The 21,427-nt window shown below is 37.9% G+C and overlaps 1 protein-coding gene across 1 annotated transcript in view; it reads right to left on the bottom strand.

Annotated features, from left to right (window-relative positions):
• Window positions 1–21,427, bottom strand: part of LOC306886670 (frizzled-3-like) — a 33,046-nt gene that overhangs the window by 5,817 nt on the left and 5,802 nt on the right. Inside the window, exons 3-4 of the mRNA XM_079443970.1 lie at window positions 6,406–6,602; window positions 2,870–3,887 (exon numbers count right to left, since the gene is read on the bottom strand). Of these exons, the coding sequence (XP_079300096.1) occupies window positions 2,870–3,887; window positions 6,406–6,602 (1,215 nt within the window). The remainder of the gene's footprint in view (window positions 1–2,869; window positions 3,888–6,405; window positions 6,603–21,427) is intronic.

The raw sequence follows: 21,427 nt of genomic DNA, 5'->3' as shown, positions 1-21,427 counted from the left end.
AAGAGCTTTCTGGGGTAAAATGCTGAATTTGGGCCAAGTAAAAGGATCATGGATTAATAATTACCCCTTCTTAATTTAAAAACTGGAAAACAGCATTGCTTCTGCTTAATTCCACACTTTTGAATGACTAAACATTATAATAAAGCTACACATTCACTTCCTTAGCATAAACCAGGATGTCTTCACATCATCAGATACTGGAAGGTGAATGACGGACATCCTCCATCCATCAAGTGCATTACATACATACAGCCGTGTGATCAGACAGTGCATTACCTCACACACTCACACACAGCGCGTCTCTCATGCAGAGCCAATCAAAGGCCTGGGCTTTTGTGAGTCAGTCTCTGTGCTGTGAGGTAATGACAGGCCTGAGCACCTTTAATCACAGCAGGAGGGGGTCCGTCCTTCAGCATCACAGATCTCCCCTCGGCATTGTTCTCCAGAGCACTACAGGGGCCGAGCCACCACAACACAGGCAGCACAGCGCGACTTAACAAGCCCAATGATGAAAAAACACATGCAATGTATCTGAAAAGCAATCTTGCAAAACTACACCTAACACAGGGCTGGGCAACAAGAAATAAATTACATACAGAAAACACTGCTAATTTATATATATATATGTACCCATATATATATATATTAGATAAGTGGTGTCTCATTATTATATCAGCATTACATATAATAAATATTACAAATATGATATGTAATTATTTAAAAATACATGTTAATAATATATTTTGATATTTTAATTTAATAACTCTTGATCCTTTATGATCTTAAAATTTTAAGAAAAATATATGGTGACACATATTGGTGTTTATGCACAGACAGACAGACAGTTTTTTAACTAAACTATTTTAAATAAATAAAAAATGTATTGTAGTATAGAAACCGAAAATTAATTTATAATAGTAAATAATTTAATTAAAAACAAATATTTTTTGAATCATACCCATATGTGAATATGATGTTTTTTTAGGTATCTCACCTAGTCCTAACAAATCATATAGTGTACTGTTGCTATAGTGCCAACTGGCTTGTATCAGAAAGTAAAGGCACTCAACAGTTAAATGTGTAGATGAATGTAGGCATTCATCTTACGAGGCGAAGCGAGAGAGCATGGTGAAGACGGAGAAGATCGCCGGAGGGGAGGGGAGGGGAGAGAATTACTGCGTCACGTGACCGTTTATGATTGTGTGGAGGGAGAGGCCGAGCGACTACGGTTACACTGTAATAAAAATGCCTCATGCATCACTGCGCCGGATCGGATCTCACCATCCATTCACTGCACAACACAAAAGAACCGTTAACATGGAGATCTGCAGCAAACGTGGGGCTTGCAGAAGGTTGCGATTACTACAATCATCTTCATTCAGTCAGTTACAGCAAAGCAGTTGTATAGTAAATCAATCTAACACTTCTACTGCCTCAACATTTGATGCCTCCATCTTCATAAAGATAATTAGAAACACTGGTGCAACACTTGGAGGAGGCTAATAGCTGAAACCAGGGGAGGACAAATTATGTGAACGCATTAGAAATCTCTTCTGCCTCTCTTCATGCACACTTCAAAATAAATGTGTCTAATGTGCCTTTTTGTCTAAATGGTTCCATAAAGAACCTTTAACATCTGAAGATCCTTTCTGCTTCACAAAAGATTCTTTGTGGCGAAAGAAGGTTCTTCAGATTACAATTAGGTAAGAGATGGTTCTTTAAAAAAACCTTTGACTGAATGGTTCTATGTGGAACTTTCTTCTGTGAAGAACCTTTTAAGCACCTTTATTTTGAAGAGTGTATGTACGACGCGGTTTAATAAGCCTAGTCGCCAGAAACATTATAATAACATATGAACGCTTAAAGAGTAATCTTTCCAGTAGAAATGTTATCATAAAGACATAACATTGATGCCACCACTTTGAATATAAAATACATGCAATATGTTATATTACATACAATTACGTACAACCCTATATAATATATGCAACCCTTTTTCTGTCTCTTCTCTCAAAATTATTGACAATATCAATAAGCCAATAATCATTTTCATGTTATGGCTGATACGATTGATAAATATCCAATATTTATATTCATATTAATACCAATTAATACTCATATTTTATAATTGTTTTCTAAATAAATTAAATTAAACTAATTAAAACCAATCATTTTAAATATTACAATATTACAACTGGATTTAGGCATATAGAGTATGGAAAAAGGATTTAATCGTTTTATTCATTCATGTTTAAATATTAACTTTAGAATATATTAGTTGACTATAAAAACAGGGAATGATATTTATTTATTCATTCAATCAATCATTGGGTATTAAGATTAAGATTTTTTTCATTCTTTATTGTATGTAATTGTAAGTTGTTGTTGTTTTTTTGCATAAATAGTTAAAAAGTGAATAAAAAGTGTATTTTTCTTAGAATAAAAACAATACATTTGTATTGTTTTTATTTTTTAAAGAATTTAATACAAGGATGCATGCATTAAGCTGATTAAAAGTGACAGTGAATATATAATATATAATAATGTGACAAAAGATTTCTATTTCAAACAAATGTGGAAAATTCAGCATTGTCATAGGAATATATAATATTTTGAAATATATTAAAACAGAAAACAGTTATTTTACATGGTCATAATATTTAACAATATTATTGTTTTTACTGAATGTTTGATCAAATAAATACAAATTTTTTACATTATTTGTATCAGTCTAATGTTATGATGCAAATAATTTAGTAAATAAAATGATTTGTGCAAAAGTGTGTGTGTGTGTGGGGGGGGGGGGTAATTTAATAAGTAGAAAAAAAAGTAGAATTTATATTTAAAGCATGTTTGTGTGTTGATTTACCTGGAACGGACAGGGTATGTGGTAGTCTCTGCAGCGCTCCTGCACCCATGTGTTCTCCCAAATGGAGCGGTACGTCTGTTCATACAGGTAACAGCCCACCACAGTCAGCAGCGGCACCAGATACAGCACTGAGAACACACCGATCCGGATCATGAACTTCACCAGCTTGTCCTGATTCTCCTTCTCCAGAGGAATCTCCATTCGGACCCTGTTGAGCGCTATGATCCCGGCCAGCAGCAGCGACACTCCCACCAGGACGTCCAGACAGAGCGGCACCAGCACGAACCAGCGGAGAGTGTGAACATCGTACAGGCCCACGAAACACACACCGCTGATGTTATCGCCCTCGATTTTATTCAGAGCCAGCAGGGTTATGGTTAGCATGCCAGGTATTCCCCATGCACTGGCGTGGAAGAGCAACGCCTTCTTCTCGATGGCTTCACTGCCCCATTTGGGAACAGCAGCCAAGAACCAGGTGATGGTAAGGATGACCCACCACACACTGCCCGCCATGGTAAAGAAGTACAGCACCATAAACAGCAGCGTGCAGGCCTTGTTATGCGAGCCTTGAGTCACTGTGGATGTTTTGTACTGGCTGGGATTGGCTGCGTTACACGCCACACGATCCTCCAGCAGAAAGCCCAGGAAAAACACCAGCGAAACCATCATGTAGCAGACGGCGTAGAAGATGATGGGCCGCTCCGGGTAACGGAAGCGTGTGACGTCGATGAGGAAGGTGAGGAAGGTGAAGAGTGTGGCGGAGAGGCAGACGATGGAGACGACGCCAATGAAGTAGCGGGCGAAGGTGAGCTCCTCGCGCCGGAAATACATGTTGGGACAGGGAGGGGAGCAGTCGCGCACACCGAGAAACGTGTAGCCGAGCTCGGGCTCCACTTTCAGCTCACGGGGGCACCAGAAGCCATAGTCACGCTGAACAGACATGGACGACTGGTCAGTGGGGTCCTCGTTCACCAGCAGATCTACAGCACGAGGGTAAGACTCATCACAGTCTGGAAACCTGCAGCAAAGAGGAGAAGACATATCATATTAATAATATATATATATATATATATATATATATATATATATATATATATATATATATATATATATATATATATATATATATATATATATACACACACACACAGTTGGGCAAAAAAGTATTTAGTCAGGCACCAATTGTGCAAGTTCTCCCACTTAAAAAGATGAGAGAGGCCTGTAATTTTCATCATAGGTACACTTCAACTATGAGAGACAGAATGGGGGGAAAGAATCCAGGAAATCACATTGTAGGATTTTTAAAGAATTTATTTGCAAATTATGGTGGAAAATAAGTATTTGGTCAATAACAAAAATTTATCTTAATACTTTGTTATATATACTTTGTTGGCGATGACAGAGGTCATTCTTATGACAGAGGTTCTTACGAAGCCACTCCTTCGTTGCCCGGGCGGTGTGTTTGGGATCATTGTCATGCTGAAAGACCCAGCCACGTTTCATCTTCAATGCCCTTGCTGATGGAAGGAGGTTTTCACTCAAAATCTCATGATACATGGCCCCATCCGTTCTTTCCTTTACACGGATCAGTCGTCCTGGTCCCTTTGCAGAAAAACAGCCCCAAAGCATGATGTTTCCACCCCCATGCTTCACAGTAGGTATGGTGTTCTTTGGATGCAACTCAGCATTCTTTCTCCTCCAAACACGACGAGTTGAGTTTTTACCAAAAAGTTCTATTTTGGTTTCATCTGACCATATGACATTCTCCCAATCCTCTTCTGGATCATCCAAATGCTCTCTAGCAAACTTCAGACGGGCCGGACATGTACTGGCTTAAGCAGGGGGACACGTCTGGCACTGCAGGATTTGAGTCCCTGGCGGCGTGGTGTGTTACTGATGGTAGCCTTTGTTACTTTGGTCCCAGCTCTCTGCAGGTCATTCACTAGGTCCCACCGTGTGGTTCTGGGATTTTTGCTCACCGTTCTTGTGATCATTTTGACCCCACGGGGTGAGGTCTTGCGTGGAGCCCCAGATCGAGGGAGATTATCAGTGGTCTTTAATGTCTTCCATTTTCTAATAATTGCTCCCACAGTTGATTTCTTCACACCAAGCTGCTTGCCTATTGCAGATTCAGTCTTCCCAGCCTGGTGCAGGTCTACAATTTTGTTTCTGGTGTCCTTCGACAGCTCTTTGGTCTTGGCCATAGTGGAGTTTGGAGTGTGACTGTTTGAGGTTGTGGACAGGTGTCTTTTATACTTATAACGAGTTCAAACAGGTGCCATTAATATAGGTAACGAGTGGAGGACAGAGGAGCCTCTTAAAGATATAAAGAATGTGCGCCTCTCACTCTACGCCGGTTGCCATTTGATCGAGTCACGTCATTGTTCAGTACAATTTATTCAGTCTTTTCACCCATTTTTTTTTATTTTGCTATTTCGGCCGAATAATTTCAGTTGCCAAAAATTTCGTGCACCCCTCGTTTAAAAAAATATATATATAAAATACAGTATAAAATATAAAAAATATATAAAAATACAGAGAATGTTTTTAATTTATTTTTATCCATTTGAAAATTATGGTTGGGTATTACTATTAGGATGCTGTTTTATCATATCATATCTTTATTGTGTGTTATAGATCATATTTATTGCATGTAATATACATTGTATGTAATATATAGTTTACACTGCTCATACACAATATACACATTTTTACAGAAAAGAGATTCAAATCAACTAGAATAATGAAATATTAACTTGGTAATGTTTAAGTATAGTGTTAAAAATGCTATGTGGCAGACGGCTGATGATGACACGTCACTCCGGGTAACAGAGCAATATAAAAGCATGTTTAATCCAGATTTTACTAAATTATTCACCCAAACTGACTTCTTCTCTCTCTATGCTTGCCAGTAGCATAGTAGGTACTTGCCTTACCAGCGTTAGCAACAGTAACTAAAGGGGCGGGGCCAAGCAAATTATTATTTCCATGACAGACACAACTTTTTTTCTAACAAGCTTTTTCTTGATTTCTTACTAGTATGTAAAGAGATCGAAACGGCCATCAGGTGCATATTATACAAAATCACAAGGAATGTTGCACAGAATTTATTGTTGCAAGTTTTATTTAACTCGCCCCTACTAAAAGGTTGATTCTGGAGTAATAAAATATCCTTTCTTTTCTGACAACTACTGCTTTGAAAGTATGCTTCCATATTACCACAGATTGTTTGATTGCTGACTGCTAACATTAAACTGAAATATGCTTATGCTTATTTCAACCTGGATTGAATTGCAAACATATTTTTCCCTCTTCAGAATGACTGGTTTTCACGGGAGATTAAAGGTTTCCCTCAAACATCTGCATTAGGTTAAACCACCATTTTAGTCAGAAAACATTTTCTATCAAACATGTCTAAGAATAAACATGTTCAACCATTATAGCACAATTCAGCTTCAGAAATGCTGAGCAATTACATCTGACATGCTGGGAAATGTACACTTTGTACCTTCTCTCCAAAACTCTTGAATGAGTACCTGCTGCACTCCATCTCCTCCGGCCAAGAGACTCCAAACATGTCCATGAGCTTCTGGCAGTCTCTCTTGGCATGCGTGCACAGGCTCCGGCACGGCAGAGACACCCGTCCGTACTCCATACACACGGGGGCATACAGGGCACACAGGAACGGCCTGAGGTCTGGAGAGCACTGCAGGTTCACCATGGGGTGGAAGGGCTGGTGGGGAGGGAGAGCAGAGAGTTAGTTCATGCCAAGCGCCCAGAGAGTTTATGACCGATCTCATAAAAACACACAGCTTGGCTCTGGCAGCAGTTTGGGAGAAAAATGAACTCAGCTGAACCTGCCTGGCAAGAGTTTAGATTACACACAAGGTAGAAGTGCAAGAAATCCAATGTAATCCAATGTGAGCTATTCTTTGAACAAAGATGTTTGACTGTGGAGTCAAAATACAACTTGCTCTGCTTTTGAAACTACTTTTCAGATGATGTCATCAAGACCTTATATTTTCAATATATTAACACTTTCCACCATCCAATCAATTCCCAAGTCACATTCAGTTTAAGTGCTATCTGGAAATGTGACATTTCATTATTAAATGGATTCCGAACATTTCAAGTTGACTTTAAGAATCAATCTATTTCCAAAATTAAGCCAGAATCACATTTGTCTTCATGTCTTGTTATTTTAGAATTTGAGAATAAAGTTCAGAATATTTTGTATTCCCAAAAACACTTCCAAAGAATGTTCTAAAGACAAAAATTGTGAAGAATGTTCTTTTAAAATCATCATTCCTTTCTCTGTGGAGTGTTACAAGCTGATTGTGCATAGATAAGATCCCTGAAGTTACAAAGACTAAAGTCTCAAAAGAGATATTCTTTATCAAAGTTAAGACTCGTCCACGCCCTCCTAAAACGGCTCATTCAGACACACCCCCCACATGTCTATGTCACGGTGTAGAAATATTTGTGTAATGCCGCCCAAATGTTCACGCAAAGAAAGAGCTTCATCTCTGTGTCAGTCACGTGACTCTGTTCCCCTCTCGGGCTTGAACTGATGGTAAAACTAAGGACATTATTAACTGTCTTTACATTTATTTTAAAAGATGAAGCTCGCGATTATAGAAAGGGGCGTTACATTTCCAACAAGTGCTTGCGGTGTTCGGCCAATCACAATGCACTGTGTCAGCTGGCCAATCAGAGCAGACTGCACTTGTTGGAAGGAGGGGCTTTGTAGAAAACGAAGTGTTTGAGAGAGGCGAGGGAAATAGAGGAACTACAATAATGTACAGTATTTGAAAAATAATGTTTTGAACATTAAAGCATGTCAACATATTCTGTTACACCAAATACACAAAATAATGATCTTTAAAAAAAGCATCATATGTCCCCTTTCAGAAATTTTGTTTCCTAAGAAAATATTTGAAAACTTCTTAAGAATTTAACAGTTACACTTTCTAACAAACTTATTTAATTTATGAAAACTGTTCTTAAAATGAAGTAATTTCTTAAGATAAATAAATCTAAGACTTTCTTACAAACATACGTGAGATTTTTTTTAAATAATTTCACTTGTGAACAAACTTGTCAATTGTCAAACAAGACATTTAATTTTTATTAATCTTAAGAAATTTCTTGATTTCTTTCTTCAGAAGATTTTCATGAGTCCAGCCCCTGATAAAAGCAAAGCATGTCATTTTCTTCTTAAAACAATAAAATAAAATGCTCTTAAGAAAATATCTGAAAATGTAATTCAAGTATTGCACTTTTTTTCACTTGAGAAATTTCTTAACTTCTCCTTTAAGAAGATTTCCGTGCCTCCCAGAATCTCAAGGTGCAAAAAGACAGGCAGGAAGTTGTCTGGGTACAGTAACCTGATGCCCCTTCAGCAGGATTACAGGCCAGTTTGGCAGCTCCAAGGACGCTTTTGTGCCCTAAAGGGGCCCAGTGCATGGGAGAGAGCGCGGCAGCAGAGCCAGGCATTTAAATTCAGATCTTTGAAGGAACAGACAATGAGCTTCCACCTGGGGTTAGCCAATACATATGCACTTCCTGCTGGGGTCTGGCCCTTTGTGACCGCCGTATTTTTTGGAAAGAACTGGGAGATTGACACACCGTAGCATTGCGCTTCATTCCTCGCCAGATTGCTCCAGTGAACTTAATCCCCAAGTAGGACAATATTTACAGATCATTTGCATGAATTACAGTTTTCCCACCAAGAAAAAGACACCAGTGTACTGCTGAGAAAACCAGCGAGGAGCTCCACAACGTCTTAAAGTTCCAAAATAACTTTCTCAAAATTCTCATGATGCAAATGAGCCGTGAATAAAAGCTTTATCAATATTTGAGGAAGGTTATGAAATATTTACCCTGCCTCTGGAGCGAGTGAATTAAAGCAACATCAAAAGAAACAAGAGCAGCTACTATTGGCCTCCCGTATGGAAACCCCATGCACTTCAGTAATTGAGCTGTACGAACAGAATTTAAATGGCTCTTGACATGTTTTGCCCCCTGTAGACACCAAACTGGACGTTTTATTGATTTTGAGTGTCCTCCCCATCACTCCCTGCTCTACTGTTACACTCAGAGGGAGATAACAGGGTCGTCTTATGGGAATCGGGCTCGGGTACAACAGAGGAACTGAATTACACCAGCCGTCTTCATTATTTATGTGGATCTGATACGATAGTGCAGTCGTATCGCGACAGGACGCCTTACGGCGACACATGTACTACATGCTGGAGGAAACACAACACAGCATACAATACACAAACATACAGCTAGCTCTGCAAATATATCTATTTATAAACATTAATGTTGTTGCAAACTCAATGGTTTTCTTTCTACAGTGGAAGAAAAATGACATTTTTAATCTACAAATTTTTTTGTAGATTAATTAAGCATAAAAAACAGAACCATAAAAGTTCTCCATACAACTTGTGCACTACATTATAAAATAGCTTAACACAATAAAAACATGATAACATAATAAAAAACATGATTTTTGAAAATATCTACATTACATATAATACATAACTCTCTGAAAACATGTTAAAAACCCTTGCTTTAAAAATGTCAAAACTCACCTGTTTTTCATAAATCACACACAAAAGTAGCAAGTAATTCTGTAAAGCATGTGAATGACAAGGGTGTAACTACAAACGGCAGCTCAGACGTCTCTGTCTCTGAACAACAACACAGTGCAATCTCTGGATCTGTTGAGCAGATAGAGACGCCACTAGAACCCCATGAATCTTCTCCGTCAGAGCGTGAAATGCCGGTTTGCAGGCTTACTCTGAATCCAGAATGGAGATCACAGCCTTTTATTTAGTTAGCATGAATTAAAGGCCCTACAGAATGCACACTGACAAAAAAAGGACCGCTGCCAAATTTAGACTGACAATCCTGAGGGTTGATGCCTTCTGAAGAGGAAAAAAGCTGCACATCCATCAAGCCAGAGACATTTGGGAAACGATGAACTACTTCAAAATGAAGAAAGCTGGATTAAAATGACACATGGATCTATAAAGGGAATTTCTGTCTGTCTGATAGGACTGGGCTGTATATCGTATATACTGTGTGGAGGCATTAAATGTTGTTTATCCAACAGGGCTTTTAAAAAAATCAGATTTGATGTAGAAACAATAGCCTGCTCTCCAGTCTCACAGACTGTTCCAGAGTTGACAGCTTCAGTCATTATAATGCAGACACAATGTTACAATAGCTTTGCCAGGCAATGTTTTGTCATAATAATATGGTACATGTCCAAAAAACATACGTGTTCAAAAAATGCAAAATGACCAATGATACCATGTCAAAGTATTACCTCATGTATTACCAAAGATTCATTAATATATCAAATGTTTCTGGGTTATATTTATACCAAAAAATGTGGTACTTGTGCGCAATAAGGCTTTATTTTTTTAAATAACTACATTGGTTAACATGAGCTAACAATGATCAATATTTCTGAAGTATTTAATCATCTTTGGTCATTTAATAAAACAATTTATAAATTCAGTAGTTCTACAATATTAATATCTGTTATATATAATCATTATCATTTTGTTTAATATAATATAGTAAAAAAACACTAATAATAAACAATAGTCCCAGATGCTGTAGAACCACCCATAAATAGTTCCATTCTAGCTGATCGGAAGCTTTCATCGCATCTAGAGATAATACTGCGCAAGGGGAGGACAAACTATTCTTTGAATTAATAATATATAACCTGCGTAAATTATCCGAAGCCGAGTGAGATTTAATGAATCCTGTTTGGTCATGATGAACTAGCCTATTCATATATTTCTCTAGACGACGAGATAATACTTTAGCATACAATTTAACATCAGTCCCTATCAAAGAAAGTGGCCGGTAACTAGAACAGGAAGTCGGATCTTTATCTTTTTTTAAAAAAAAGAGAAATGAGAAATGACAGCTATATTAATAGATGGGTGAAATGAGCCTTGAGTAACTGAAAAATATATCATATCTAACATGAGGGGGCCTAAATCCAACCAAAAAGTAGTATACAAGTCGATTGGAGTGCCATCTATGCCTGGGGATTTCCCCTTTTTGAAATTCTTGCATTTAATCAGTGAATTAGAATAATCATTTGGGCTATTACCAAGCAAATTAAATTAGTATCAATAAAATGAATCTTTGAAATGCAGAGGAAACACAGAAGCTGCATCTGAAGTGGCATTTAGATGTGTTTACACACTATTTAATGCAGGACATGAATGTTTAACCTGCAATTACAAATGCATAAATGTATTTTAATAGACTGAATCATGCAGAGAAAGAACGCACTCGGCACTAGTCTAGACTTCACGTAATTTATGCGTGCACTCTGTAGGGTGTTTTGAATGGTTTTAGCAAAATACTCTATATCACATCGCACATCGTTAAAACAAAAATTACGATATCGCAGACTATATATATCTCACACCCCTATAACATGAACAATTGTATTTCTATTAACATTAACTAATTCTTTAAAGTTAACAAATGAGACCTTATTGTAAAGAGTTACTAAAAAAGCTATTTTGTGATTATATACACTTACTGTAATACAAAACTACTGTAAGATTTTTTCTACCGTTCACTGCTGGCATCTGAGTGTCCCACCAGGAGGAACTTCACTGAAGCGTGTTCAACCCCACTTACTCACATGCTTTTAACAGGCACAATCTCTCTCAATATTTCAGCACGCAGCCATATGCGTGTTAACACGTGTGTGTTGTAAACACTCGCATAGCGTGCGTCTTCAAGCATGTGCACTTAAAATCGACTTCCGGGTGGGAAGAGCACCCGGATAGCTCTCTCTCTTCATCTATCCATCTCTTTCCCGGAGGGTGTCGACCCCACTGACCCCACTCTCAGAGACGATTCCTCCTCTAACAGCCTCTCATAGGTCTCCATCACCACACAAGTGCTGCAGGGCACACTGAACAAATCACAGGCCCTTTCACATCGCTGACTTCACATCTACAGTTCATTCTGCACGAACGGCATATAAAACTCCTCTCATCGGAGTATATGCCTGTCCCTGTGTGACAGTGTTTTGAAATATGCAACTCATGCTGCATAAGTGCATTACCTCATATAGCTCTCTCTACTTTACTGTGTGGAAATACAGAGCTCTCTATCGTAGCATAGTGACATACCTGCTACTGGCTGAGGACTAGCACTTTATTTCATGCAAAATTCATACTGTCTTCTCTAGAATAACTACAACAACTGTTATTATACATTATACACTCAACGGCCACTTTATTAGGTACACCTGTTCAATTGCTTGGTAACGCAAATTGCTTATCAGCTAATCATGGCAGCAACTCAATGCATTTAGGCATCTAGATGTGGTGAAGACGACTTGCTGAAGTTCAAACCGAGCATCAGAATAAAGGGGGAAGAAAGAGGATTTAAGTGACTTTGAACCTGGAATGGTTGTTGGTGCCAGACGGGCTGGTCTGAGTATTTCAAAAACTGCTGATCTACTGGGATTTTCACGCACAGCCATCTCTAGGGTTTACAGAGAATGGTCCGAAAAAGAGAAAATATCCAATGAGCGGCAGTTGTGTGGACGAAAATGCCTTGATGATGTCAGAGGTCAGGGGAGAATGGGCAGACTGGTTATAGATGATAGAACGGCAACAGTAACTCAAATAACCACTCGTTACAACCAAGGTATGCAGAATACCATCTCTGAACGCACAACACGTCGAACCCTGAAGCAGATGGGCTACAGCAGCAGAAGACCACACCGGGTGCCGCTCCTGTCAGCTAAGAACAGGAAACAGAGGCTACAATTCGCACAGGCTCACCAAAATTGGACAAAACTGTTGCCTGGTCTGATGAGTCTCGATTTCTGCTGGAACATTCAGATGGTAGGGAAGAATTTGGTGTAAAGAACATGAAAGCATGGATCCATCCTGCCTTGTCTCAATGGTTCAGGCTGGTGGTGGTGTAATGGTGTGGGGCCCCTTAGTACCAATTGAGCATGGTTTAAACGCCACAGCCTAACTGAGTATTGTTGCTGACCATGTCCATCCCTTTATGACTACAGTGTACCCATCTTCTGATGGCTACTTCCAGCAGGATAATGCATCATGTCACAAAGCTCAAATCATCTCAGACTGGTTTCTTGAACATGACAATGAGTTCACTTTACTCAAATGGCCTCCACAGTCACCAGATCTCAATCCAATAGAGCACCTTTGGGATGTGGTGGAACGGGAGATTCGCATCATGGATGTGCAGCCGACAAATCTACAGCAACTGCGTGATGCTATCATGTCAATATGGACCAAAATCTCTGAGGAATGTTTCCAACTCCTTGTTGAATCTATGCCACGAAGAATTAAGGCAGTTCTGAAGGCAAAAGGGGGTCCAACCCGGTACTAGCAAGGTGTACCTAATAAAGTGGCCGGTGAGTGTAAAGCTTACATAATCATAGATACTTTTAAAGAGCAAATAATGCATTAGACACCAACTCTAAATATCAAATGTGATACACTAGTATTTGTTATCACATATTACAATGCATATAATACTTTGTAAAGGTGTAGCCATGAATTATAATAATTGTGAAAATTATTTAGAAACAGGTAAACATGCAGAAAGTTTCACAAAATACACTATTAGAGAAAATGTGATTTGAGTCTTTCAACTTCAAAATTCTGTTTAATTCAAGCAAAAGTAACGCAACATTACTTTCCATAAAAAGTAGCTAAGTAAAGCAATTAGTTACTTTTTTAGGGAGTAACGCAAAATTGTAATGCATTCCTTTTAAAAGTAACTTTCCCCAACACTGCATATGAGTGGAGTATTAATGCTAAAAATTCATCTTTGCATAACTGGAATTATTTCCATTTTAAAATATATTCAAATAGAAAATAGCTGTTTCGAATTGCAATAATATTTCACAATATTACTGTTTTAAAGTATTTTTCATCAAATAAATGCAGCCTTGGTGAGCATAAGAGACTTGATTAAAAACATTTAAAAACCATGTTTCCAAGCTTTGTTTAACATAAAGTACATTTATTAAACATTTGCTAATATTAAAATTAATAAATTAATTAGAATTAATAGAAACACATACTTCCGTAACATTAAATATCACAGTAAAATAAAATAAAGAACAATTAAATATCAAATTTAATTGAATATATTTACTATGTGTTGTGTTGCATATTTAATATTGACAGGTGTTTCTCATTTGTATCTATATTGTGCATTGAAGGACTGGAGAACCGTGTCAAAAATTTGTCTAAAAATCTAAAAAATGCATTAAACATACAAATAATTTAAGTTAAGGATTACTTCTTTTCTACAGATTTCACACTGTGAATAAGTATAACCAGCAAAAAATAAAGCAAGACTAATGCACATAAGCGTTGCGTTTTCAGCGAACTGATCTTTCTGTTCGTCTGTCAGTGAGACGTGAAGGTGTAATTAATCAAGACCACTCACACGTTCCCGAAAGAGAGATTCATACATATTATTTAGCCTAATCTCCATGTCTAAGACGGTAATGGTAATTAAAACATTGCGGGGTTGATGTGAATGCCGCACCGCCGTGCCAGAGAGCCCAGACTGTGTAGGAGGAGCAGCCCGAGGAAGCGGGTGGGTTTCTGGCAGCGGTGCAAAAGAGCACATTTGTCTCTCACAGTCACCAAGCGCCACTCCTCTAACACTTTCTGCCTGTTTTTCTTTTGTCAGACTCGTGATTCATTTAAAGAATCGATGAATAGAGGTTACCTTTGAAAGCCTCGAGCTTTCAGAGTAAGGCTGCATGCTTTTACAGCTTCCTGGGCTACTTGAGAACGTCTTGGTGAGAAAAATAACACAACACATTAAGACGTCTACCTACTGTATTTCAGTGTGGATTAGGTAGAAAAGGAGGCACATATATCTGGACAAGAGCTGGCACCATTTGCAGAAGAGGAAAAAGCAAAAACGTCCTGTGGCAGCACCATGGTACAACGATGGTATACAATTGCCAATACCAATTCAATGGTACTTTTTCAAAGAATACCTTGATACGTTCAAAAAACCATATAATGCTGGGGTGCTTTAACACAGAGTAATGCTAAATGTTGGCCATTTTCATACAGCATGGTACATTTAGACTACATGATACTTAGAGGTGCTTGAGAAATGGTATATGTCCAAAAATCAAGGTATTACCATTGCACTTGCAATACCATGACACTGAATGATTACCACAATCATATACCATGGCACATGTCCAAAACACCAAGGTAATGCCAAGGCAATATAATAAATGCCACAGAACTGAATGATTATATTCATATATTTAAATTATACTGCATTACAATGATACATGCCCAAAAAGAAAACTTGGTATTATCGTGCTAACACCATGATGCATTGATGAATATTATAGTACTGAATGATCACCATATTTAAATTTACATAAAATTAACTTAAAAAAAAAATGACATGGTATTATCATCATACATGTCCAAAAAACATGTAATGTCAGGGTGCTTTGATAAACAAATAGTACTGAATGGAAGCCACATTCATACAACATAGGTTTGCATGATGCTTAAATATTCAAAAAATATTGTAGTATTAAATGGTACATGTCCAAACAAAATGTTATTGACGTCATAACTTGACATACACTATGATCCTGAATGATTGGCACATGCATATATCATGGTAAATGTCCAAAATATTTTTATACAGCAATTACCACAGAACTTAATAATTACCATATTTATATATTTAAATCATATTGCATGGTACTTAAAGAATAGAATGGCATTATCATGATACCTGACCCAAAACATGGTATTATCACATTTTTACCACACAATATAATCTAAAATGTCATGGTAACACCATGGTACTTTGATATATATGTAGCACTGAATGAATACCATGTTAATATTTACATGATACCTCATTTACAAGGAACTTAAAAAAAAATAACATGGGTTTTTGACATCAAAATAACAACGTAATGCCAGGGTGCTATGATATAGAGAGGTACTGAATGATTACCATATGTAAATATACCATGGTAAAAGAATGAGTACTTCAAGGAATACCCTGGTATCACATAGTATATGTCATAACAAAATGCTATTGCCCTCATAGTTTGACATATACCATGGTGCTGTACGATTACCACATGCACATACCACGGTAAATGTCCAAAACTTTATGCTAATGCCAAACTTAATAGATACCAAAGAACTGAATGATTTAAATCAAACAGCAATTCAAAGAATGCATGACATTACCATGATATCTGGCCCAAAACATGGTGTTGTCATGATAAATGTCTAAAACACCATGGTGCTTTGATAGTACTGAATGACTAGTATTGACTGTTTTCTGGCAGATATGGGAATGGAAGAGTGAAATCAGATCCGAACAGGAAAACCCCCTCACCCACCCTTCGCTCACAGAGCAGGTGGAATCGGCCACCTTGTGCAAGTGGAAAATCCAGTTTACCAACTCTGCAGAGAGAGTGTTTGTGGAGAAAACCTTCTCTCAAGATTAGAAAGTCAAAGGGTTTAAGTCTTTCTAATGTGAGAATCGCTCACCCTTTCCCTACTGGCCCGTGTGTGTGTGTGTGCCATGCTGGCTTCTGATCAGTTCTGAATGACTGTGTTTCTGCTCAACACGCTTCCCAAAGCTGTCAGTCATTTCATACGTGCAATCGTATTAGTGTAAAGTGTATTTCACATTCATTTAATCATATAGTCAGCTGTGGTCAGAAGTTTATCTACACCTTGCAGAATCTGCAAAATGTTGATTATTTTACCAAAATAAGTGGGATCGTACAAAATACATGTTATTTGTATTTAGTACTGTCCAGAACCATTTATTTTAGAAGTCAACTAAATAAGATTTGCAGAGTTTGTTAAGCTAGGTTTAAAGGTTTAGTCATCTTCTTGTTTCACATTCAACGTAAGTCTGTGGGATTTTTTGGTGATTATAAAGAGCGATTATAATGGTGATGCTTGTCTTAGCAAACTCCATTAATAAAAGCAGGTCAACGGTGAATGTGATTGGAAGACACAGAGAAGCCATTCAAACACATATCCATCTCTCGCTGTTTGTCGTTGGTAGCTCAAGTCTCAAGTTAACAAGCTCTGACAAACCGCTGTGCACTAGATAGTATGAACTGCTAGAGCTGTAGAGTCCTTAACAGATTCTTCCCTCCGGCCCAGAACACTGTCAGATACTATCAGGACGTTTCCCATCAGCAGTGACCCACCATCAGTCTGTCTGCAGCTCCACATCCCTGCAGAAGATCCAGTGTTTCTGGCAGCAAATACAAATCTTGGGGTTTAAACAAACAGATTGAAATGTCACAGAGAAGTTGCGATGTATTAATCACTCGGAGCTGCTGGTATATAAATGAAACTACACTACAACATTACTGTCAGCTGAAGAAATCTGAGTTTACTTAAAATGATAAAACTGTCGAAAAAACTAAGATTTACATCAAAGCTATATACGGAGACCAGAACATCCCAGATACTTTAAGGTGGACTCTTTGGACTTGAATCAGAAAGCAATCACCTAGCAACCACCCAGAATATCTTAGCAACCACATAGAAACATGCTTAAAACCATTTAAAATACCACAGCAACACCTCTGCAAAACTTGCCAGAATGCTCAGGTAGAAACCTGCTCAAATTTCTTCAGAAAATTTATAAATTTACTTTTAAATCATACACAATTTATTCAAAAAGATTACATCACCTTTTTAGCTTAACTTAAATTTTAAATTATTCTATAGTAAAATAAAATAATAATAAAAACAATACATTAAATATACAAACTGTAACGTTATTAAAATGTACTATTTTATAGGAAAAAATGCATACTTAATTTTTACTCATTAAAACGAGTAACACCACAGACACTAAAATATTGCTGTGATTATTTAATTTATTTATAAGATTTCTTCGACACAAAGCTGAATTTGCAGCATCATTACAGTCTTCAGTGTCACATGATCCTTCAGAAATCATAAAAGGCTGATTTGCTGCTCAAGAAACATTTATTATTATCAATGTTAAAAAAACAACATTTTTGATGAATATAAAGCTCAATAGAAGAGCAGAATATGCAACACTTATGCATTCAAAATGCTGTAAAACATTCTAGTACTTTTTCGCTCACGAATGTAAAGAGACACTGATTGAGTGCTTATAAATGAGGACACAAAACGAGAAGTGAATCGTCCATATGAGTGACACGACAACACGCTGGCCGCTCTGAACGGCTGAATAAATTGTGGCGTGCAGGGGCACACGGAGAATAAAACACATCCTGTCTCTCCTAGAACAACGACAAAGATAAACTCCTTCTGCAGTCACCAATTGGCTCTGGGCGGCCCTTCACTTTCACACAGGCGTGAAAGACTCAAGGGCCTTGAATGGGGAAACTTGGCCAAACGGGGAGTTATTTCCTTCATCTGAGCTCTGGAAGAAAAACAGAAGAAAGAAAGGACAGCCCGCTCCCACACTCCTTCTGTCCGGTCATTCAACCAGCCCTGAATCAAGATCACTTCTCGTCCTGGCCCCGTCTTTCCAAGGTTTCACTCGTCTCGGCGCTCTTTCCTGACATTTTTAACAGGCGTACCATGGTAACTCTGATGCAGGAACAGGCTCATCTGAAGTGGAGGGTCTTTTGACAACTCTTCATCCTCAGGGGTCAGAGGTCAGCGTGAGGGACCGCCTCCTGGGAACACTAAAGCTTGTCCTTTTGAGGCCGTACGATTATGGTTTGTTACCATGGTGACGCCGCCTCTACCCAGTTAAGGAAGATGGAGAGAAATGAAGAGAGTGAAAGAGAGATTTGAGACTATCGTTCTGTTGAAACTACAGGGGGTCTTACAGAAAAACGACACCATTACAATTATTTAAATCTGAATGCACACAAAAAAGTACAGAATTAGGGGCCGTTCACACACAGGATGCATTCTTGTGTCCAAAAGCAGCAAGACTGGTACTGAACTATTTTTAATTTGACACTCCGTCTTAAAAACCCAACGCTAGTGACGTGAGATGCTGGAAACGTACCTGTCAGGGAGTTCTTTGTATTTTCTATGCATTATCTTTCATCAGCATACATGCCAGCATAAAAATAGCACTTGCTTTCTATCTCAGATTCAGATGTTTTTCTACTTTCCTGTGGAAAGTCTTCCAGAATAGCACATTAGCATACTACTTGTGCTATTTCTGCAGTATGCATGTCGTGTGACAAATTTCCTTTATGCCTGGATTACACAAGTGACCTTTTACATTTGCCAAAATGTGTATTAAACTATATCCCACAATGCAATGCAATTTCGAATTAAACTTAGCAAAGTACGGAGGTCATGTGACAATGTAGCATAAAACAATCTGAATATTACACATTATAGTATTTTTGTCTTGTTTTCCAGTGTAAATATCATTATTAAGAAAATAACTTTATTAAGTGACCTTAAGTCCTGTTTTCTAAAATCATATTTCACCTTAAAAATATGATTTAAAATATTTTTTGTATTATCCAATGTAACAAATGAAACGTGAAGTAATAGGTCTCTTTGATTAAACATTCTTTGATCAAAACATGAAAAGTGCTGAAAAGTACTGAGGTCATGTGACCATTTGGATATTAAAACATTATTTAATATTTATTTTGGCCTTGTTTTCCAGCACAAATATCTAAACATTCTTAAATCAAGACATATTTACTTAAAAAAAAAAAAAAAAAAAAAAGAGACAAAGTTAGGTTTTATTTTCTTGAAACAATGATCATAATTAAGTGAGTTTAAGTCTAAAACAAAAATCTACCATTGGGGTCAGAAAAAAAATCTTAGCCTATATATTTATTCATCCAAAAAAATATTTTTTTGATGCGATTTCAAGTTTTCCTTTCTCTTTGGAGTTTTACAAGCTGTTCATGCATAGATGAGATCCCTAAAGTTGGAAAGACTAACGTCTCAAAACCAAAGAGATATTCTTTATAAAAATTAAGATTCGTCCACGCCCTCCTAAAACGGCTCATTCAAGATTCAAGATTTTTATTGGTCACATACACAATTATACAGAGTATAACCAGCAGTGAAATGAAAGTGAGATGCTGAAAACATGCCCCCACATGTATATGTCACGATGTGGAAATATTTGCTTAATGCCGCCCAAATGTTCACGCAAAGAAAGGCGGCGTTGTTTCAGTAACCGTGTTGATGCAGCCATGTCAGGGAGACGCTGTGTGTTTCTATGCGGAAGCATAAGCACTTTATTTGGCCTTCTGAAAGTAGATGCAATTAGGAATCATTGGTTAAGATTTGTTTAAAGAACAGCACAACCCAAATGTTCGAATCGGTGCAATGCTTTTTATGGACGACAGTTTCGTGAACCTAGGAGAGTACAAGGCTGGCTGTGCACGAAGTCTATTTCTGGAAAAAAAAAAGGGTAAATTCCAACTTTGCTATGACAATCTGGTGCTTCTGAATCAGCGACTGTAAGTATGTTTTGTTATTAGGAGTTTTGCACGTAAAGCGTAATGTGTGTGTGATTGTGAGTGCGTGTGTGAGGGGAACAGGGTCACATCACAGCGGAGTGTACCGGGTGTGTCTCACTCATCCTGAAAAGTGAAGCTGCGGGCTCTATGATCGCCCCCTGGTGGCTGGCTGTAGTACAGGTCACAAACTCCGCCCTCTCCATGTAAATGAATGGGACTTAAAAAAATAAAAAATAAATTACACTTCCAATACAATTTTCCAAAATATGGTTTTGGTCACTTAAGGTAGTTATCACGCTGATATACGTTCAATTGTTCGTTTTTGTGGTAAGTTTGATTTTAGCTAGTAATCTGATGCTATAAAAACGGGTTGTGTCGTTATGGTTGATTGGGTCTGCGGGAGTTTGGTACCGCGGCTCCACCTCACGACTCTACTGTGCAGACTCGGGCTCCAAACAAACTTCTACTACGCAGACTCGGGCTCCAATTGACGTCATTTACTCAAGATGGCAGCGGCCATACTGAGATGTATTCGCTTCACTTTTCTATAGTGGAAGGAAGCAGAGACGCGTCGTCCATCTTTTTTTACAGTCTATGGAGTATACACCCCGTCAGAAATCATCTTAACCTCGACATTAGTACTGCAAATACATACGAGCATCATCACTGTGTTTGTCACGCGACTCTGTTCCCGTCTCTGACTTGAACTGATAAAACTAACTTGAAAGCTGAAGCTCGCGATTTTATGGAAAGGGGCGTTACATTTCCGACGCGGCTTGTGGTGTTCGGCCAATCACAATGCACTGGGTCAGTTGGCCAATCAGAGCAGACTGTGCTTGTCGGAAGGAGGGGCTTTGTAGAAAGAGAAGTTTTTTTGAGAGGCGGGGCATAGAAGAACTACAATAATGTACAGTATTTTAAAAATAATGTGTTTTTTGAACATTAAAGCATGTCAACATATTCTGTTACACCAAATACACAAAATAATGATCTTTAAAATAGCATCATATGACCCCTTTAAGCAT

Source organism: Barbus barbus, assembly GCF_936440315.1.
Source record: "Barbus barbus genome assembly, chromosome: 20".
In the NCBI taxonomy this organism is placed as follows: domain Eukaryota; kingdom Metazoa; phylum Chordata; class Actinopteri; order Cypriniformes; family Cyprinidae; genus Barbus; species Barbus barbus.
This window is presented reverse-complemented; position numbering and strand designations above follow the sequence as displayed.